Genomic DNA, 6,000 nt, shown 5'->3' on the forward strand with positions numbered 1-6,000 from the left:
TGTTATTATTTTTATAATATCCTTCTAGCTAATGTGCATTGCCTTCACTTCCAAATCAACAACAACAGTATCAATTCACTGACGTCTCCTTCTCGTCGAGCTCACCAGTGGCCGCTGTGAGAGTCAGTTAACTGACAAGAAACCCACCAATCTCTGTCGCCCCTGTATCGTGCGGCTGCTTTAAACTGAGGGATTCTCACATGAGGAATGAGTTTGCATTTCCTGTACTTTCCTGTAACCCCCCCCCCCCGATAGGAAATGCGGCGAGTGAGAAAGCTGGGTCAGTTAGTTTGTCTGGTTTTTGTTTTTTAGAAGGATAGGGAGACTCAGGGCAAGTGAGGGCAGAACCAGCTCATCCCTGTCTCGAGGGAGATCAGACCAGCAGTACGGGAATGAGGGGAGCGGGGGTGGGGGGTTAAGCTTTGTGTCCAGTTGACCAGAACCCTTGGCTGCTCCTCCTCTTAATGTGAAAACCCGCGTGGTTACGAAACCCCTTGGGAGGCCCACGCCTTTGTTGGTTCTAGGAATGGGCGCGCACCAATGTACAAAGGACAGTGTGCCGATGTCCCTTTAAACAGAGAGCTGGTGGGAACTCAGGTCCCATTAGCAAAAGCTCCATAAAGCCACTAACTTCGTGGAAACAATACCTTTTTATTATTATTGTTCATTTCAACTGCTTTCGTTGCTCGTCAGTCTCGGAGTCGGTTCGTGGTCGTGGCCGCTGACGTCAGCAGACTGCAGGTGGATGACGCGTCACAGGTTTTCACGTGGGGTGACAGAATCTGATGATGTGTCTTACAGTTGATTGCCATTACAAACGTAACGAGTCACACGTGATTTAGAGCAAACAGAGGAAAAAGGTATATATATATATATATTTGTAAAATGTAATAAACTGAGACACAGCTCTAGAAAGGATTTGTGTAAGTGTGTCCTTGTAGTGTGGTGTGCTAGATATAAATATAGATATGGGAGCACCAGGCAATATTAAAGTTCTACCCTTGCATTCCTCACCTACGATAGAAATAAGGTCAACTCCTGCATCCCTCTCAGAAAACAAGCAATGAAGCTGCAAAACCCACACCTCCTACTCCATCACAGAGACATCCTGTCTGCCCGCCCACCTGCACCACGATGACACACTCATCACCAAGGTAACACTGGGACAAGTCAGACCATAAATAGTACTTTCGTTGTGAAGATTTAAAGGATTTCACTTTGAAGAGGTATTTGAATGTGAAAACTTATTGTCTTATTGTTGCCATCGCTGTGTTGCTGAAGTTTATAGGGTAGCTGTTAAACAGTAACAGCAGCCATATATTTAAACACAGTTGGATTACAACACACACGGAAGGAGAGTGAAATCCCCACATTTGAGAGGCCGGGCAAAAGAAAAGGTTTGGTTAATAATTCTCAAAATTGTTGCAGAGTAATTTTCTGTCGGTCGACTCAGCGGTTAATCCGTTTCCCTGAATGAGAAACAGTGGGAGGTCAACAAGAAGCCGACCTGCTGAAGCAGCAGCCACACAGCTACCTGAGCTCCGCAGCAGCTGTTGCCTGGGAAATATCTCAGCTCAGCCGGAGTTTTGGGAGAGATTTACCCTGCTTGGTGTTTCTTCTTCTTCTTCTTGCCTACATTCTCAGAGGGCCGCCTGCCGCGGCGTAAAGGCCTTCACTTTGCAGTAGCTTCAGCTCTCCGCTGAACCAGCAGTGCACACGGCGAGGCCTCGAAGCCTGAACAACTTTAATTCACCGATGAAATAGTCCGACGTGCCGTTCACACCAAAGAGGGTTAAACTGGAAACGATACGACAGGCCGACAGGCCCACAGCCTGTCACATCCCTTATGCTCATGCTATTCAGGACGGGCCTGGACAAGCTCTGCTTATCTGAGGGAAAAGAGAGCCAACCCAGAGGAGAGGAGAAATGTGTGTGTCATACTCAGCAATCAGGGACAAGAACAGGTTTGTCCTCCATTTGTGTTCCTTTTTGAGCAGCAAAGTAGTATTTATGTCATGACTTATCTTAATTCTTAACACAATGCCCTCAAGCTTATTTTTTAGATAATTACAACAGGCCTCACAATATATAATTGATTTTGTCACTCATTTATTGAATTACTTTAAATTGGAATTTCAAATTCAGAGCGCATCTGTTATGATACACACAAACAGTAGTTTGTGAATTTAGCTCCTTGAAAGAGTTGAATGTGAAGCACACTGTGTTTTTTGTTCCTCCTGTTACTTTCTGTTTCTGAGCTCCCTGCTGAGAGAGAAGTGTGGCAAGACAGACAGGAAACAGCTCTTTTTGGCAAAGTGACTTCAGAGAAAACCACTCTTCATCAATTGACCTGATGAACTTCACGTATACCATGACGTCAAATGTGCCAGCTAAAACCACGTCGACAAATAAACGGAGAGTCGTCACACGTTACTGGGAGCATTCTCTGAGCAGGTCAAAGTTGCTGTGGGCTAAAAATAAACAATGCAAAACTCTCCATGGAAAGGCTTTAAATGGTTTGGATAGCTGATAGTTGCCTGGCACTACCAGGCTGAGACCAACCAAAACAAACAGACATTTGGCGCGAGTCACCTCTGACTCATGCCTTACAGAGAGGCCGGACCTTTGGCTTCAGGCGCACATGAACCGCGGGATGACCTCTTCCCAGCAAACGCGCGTCACCCAAAGGCCTCGGCGTGAGCCAGACCCCTGGCATGAGGCCCGCTGCTGGTGCGTAGAGCTCGCGTGGGCGTAAGCGAGGCCAAGCGTCCCATAATGCAAAGTGACCAGGAGCCAGACAACCGCCGTTGCCTCTCTTAAAAAGCTTGACCTCCCAGCCAAGAGCGCAAAAAGGCCATCCAAAAATGTTCCTCATTCTCCCCACAGATCTACACGCCCTTCATGGTTTCCAGCCACGATGAAGTCTTTCCACTGATTATTTCCCATTTGTCGGAGCAAAACATAATGATCCTGCTGGACATGACAAAGATGGAGTAGATTAGGATCCTTATAGGAAGTGCTTATCCTTTCTGACTCAAAGGTTTATGGGGAAAGGCCCCTATCTCATATCCCCTCTATCCTTCTTCACGACAATGGGAAACAAACAGCGTGTCTCGATTGGAAAGCGACGCCTCAATGATGACGTCTACGATCTCCCACTTTTGCTCGACATTGTTTCAACATCTTATCAAACAGAGTCTTCCTCATCAATGTGATATAAAGACAGAGCTTTATCTTCAGTATAGCACTGGTGTCTAGTTGTTACGGAGACGAAGCTCTGGACCTGAACGTCCCACTCTGCTCCGGCTAAAAATACTTCCATATTTTGGGATTCCCGCTTCAAATACTGAAGCCAGACATGTTCCGATATCCTTATATATAACTCAGAACAGTTCAAATGCAGCAAATCCCAGAAGAATGTGTCACAGAAGGTTTAGTCTGCTCAAGGAGCCTTCCGCAATCTATTCTCAAGTCATTGCATCTTGACTCATGACACGCAGACGATCGACGCCGATGTTACCACACTTTATTGAGGAAGTCTCAGAGTCGTGCCACAGCATCGTTTGTGTGGGTCCAGCTTCCTGGATTAGCCTTCACATTGTGAGCACCAGGGTCTCACCTCTAGCGTCCTATAAAACTTAAAATACTACCAAACATTGGAAATGCTTTGATTTCTGTTCCAGAGCAATGGGAGTGATGAGCTGACGCTTTCAGGAGGAGTTAGATGAAACCTAACATAGCTTAGCACAAAGGACTGGGAACAGGGGAAACAGCCAGCAGCGTTTGGTCCGAAGTAAAAAAAACTATAAGTAAGTTCCTTGAGTCTTGCTGGTTGCCTGGCAACCTTACAGTCACGACAACTCAAGAAAGCAGCAAGAGGGTTTTGTTTAACCTTGAGACAGTCAGGTTAGCCGTTCCCACTCCGATTCCAGTCTTTGTGCGAGAAAATCCATCTTAATGTCACCTTACTAATGCAAAAAGAAAATGAACCAGTTTGATAGCATTCGGTTGTTTTAGCATTATTAATATCAACTATTTTTTTTTATGATCTATGAAAAAGAACAAGACAATCTTCTCCTGATTAATTTAATCTGTGGATTTAAGTATAATCTCAGGCATCAACAATATCTTTATCTTCCAATCTCAACTGCACTGCAGCTCCCATGGGGCTGATCTGACGCCACTACAGACCTCTTCATTTTTGGCCCTGGAATCAGTTCCCAAAGGTCAGACCCAAGGTCCCAAAGGTCAGTCTCCTGGATAGACGACTACATGTCTTAGAGCACACTAACAGAGCAGCATGTGGAGAACTGAATCCTCCCAAAGCACATAGACAGACTACCTCAGGCCCAGTCAGAGTGAACCACTATATCTACATGATTCTAAAACACCAGAGGGATGCTGGAGCATTGGTTTTACCGGAGATAACTTCTTCATCAGTATGGTGGTTGTTTATTTGTCCGTTTACCTTGAAAATGTTGCAGCAGACTTTGTAGTTCAAGGTTTAGCTCCCTTAGTCAGGTCTGATATCTACAACACCTCTTGAGCATTTGGTTTGTTAAAGTCCGACAGGGTCTCTTGTTTCCTGCTGTCTGCACCACATAAATAAGCTGGCTGGTGACGGCAGGAGGAAACAACGGCCAACAAATGAATACAAATCACATAACACTGCTGATTAAATCGTAAACCACAGTGGATTGCAGGGCAGTGAATGGTGCTGTGCTAAAATAGTGGCCAGCTGGTCACTCTGTGCACATTGATGGTAATCAAAGTATGTTTTGATAGAGCACTTTGAATCAAACTCACCCTGCCATCTGTGAAGATGCTTTAGTTACGTCATGTCTTACCCCCCTGCCACACTCATATTGAATTAGCCCCACTTGAGCCAGTTCTCCACTCAGACATCTCAAGAATCAAGACGTGGTTCTTTTAGACACCGACACCGTGTCTTTACGCCCTGACGTCTCGTTGCATCGCAGGCAATAAGTCAAACGGTGGCCGTGACGTCACAATGCTCACCTGCAGAAGAGGAGTCGTCATGCTCAGAGCTCAGGTACCCGTCACTCCGCCGGTCAGGGGTGCTGCACCCGGAGCCGCGCGACGCTGTGCGCTGAATCTGCGGGAAGGACGGGGACAGCCGGCCGTCGTCGCCGGAGTCAAAGTCCCTGCTGTTGCGTAAAGGCCGCCGGGCGTCCCGGTAGCCACCGGGCGTCCTCTGGTTGTCCCTCCCGGCGGCCTTTGGTGCCAGCAAGTTATTCCTGACGAAATTCTCATTCAGCTCCTTATCTTCGTATTCCCGGTCGCCGTCCACCTCGTTATCATTCGGTTGACGGACGGCAGCAGGAGCCGCGTCCCGTTGCTGAACGCTGGGTTTCCGCGGCGGCACCGGGATGGGGACGGGCTTGCCGAACCTGCCGCGCTCCCGCCCGAAGGAGCTCAGCACGCCCGCCGCGTTACCTGCCGCGTGGAGCTTCACGCCCCCGGGGTCGGGCACCTTGGTCCTCTGCCCGTCGCCCTCGTCCTCGCGCCGCTGCTGTCCCCGAGCGTCCCCCGTCTTGCAAAAGCCGAACGAGTCCGCGTTTAAGTTTTCATCTTTGCCGCGAAGCCTCCGCGGCTCGTGTCGCTTCTGTAGGGCCATGGTGGTCTGCAGGTAAATCACCTTGAATTTTTCCTCCGCCAGCGCCTTCTGGAGCCTCTTCAGGTTGGTCTTACTCGTCTCCAGCTCTGACTCGATGTCATCAACCGAGTTCAAGTCCATGTGAGGGACTTTACCATCGGGGAACTCGTTCCTCCAGTGTTTGGCAAATTCCTCCTGTTCCCACATATCGATGTTAAAATCGGGCTTTCCGCCAGCCGCAGTCCCGCAAAGAAACTGTCCTGTGTCTGCGCCTCTTCTCCGACAGTCAGCCGGGTGTCCGTCGCATTTATTCACCTTCCTCTGCTTCGAAGAAAGAAAAAGAAAACAGTCTTTCAATATGAACTGGACCGTTTTCTGACCAT

At 48.0% G+C, this 6,000-nt stretch overlaps 1 protein-coding gene across 2 annotated transcripts in view; it reads right to left on the reverse strand.

The window, feature by feature from the left end:
- Positions 1-6,000, reverse strand: part of abr (ABR activator of RhoGEF and GTPase) — a 102,206-nt gene extending 96,206 nt beyond the window's left edge. For both annotated transcript variants that reach the window (XR_008831242.1, XM_056411416.1), the window contains exon 1: positions 5,020-6,000. Coding sequence is in view for 1 of the 2 variants with exons in the window: in XM_056411416.1 (XP_056267391.1) it covers positions 5,020-5,824 (805 nt within the window). In the remaining variant the exon portion in view is untranslated. The remainder of the gene's footprint in view (positions 1-5,019) is intronic.

The sequence above is a fragment of the Pseudoliparis swirei genome, chromosome 3 (assembly GCF_029220125.1).
Source record: "Pseudoliparis swirei isolate HS2019 ecotype Mariana Trench chromosome 3, NWPU_hadal_v1, whole genome shotgun sequence".
Lineage (NCBI taxonomy): Eukaryota > Metazoa > Chordata > Actinopteri > Perciformes > Liparidae > Pseudoliparis > Pseudoliparis swirei.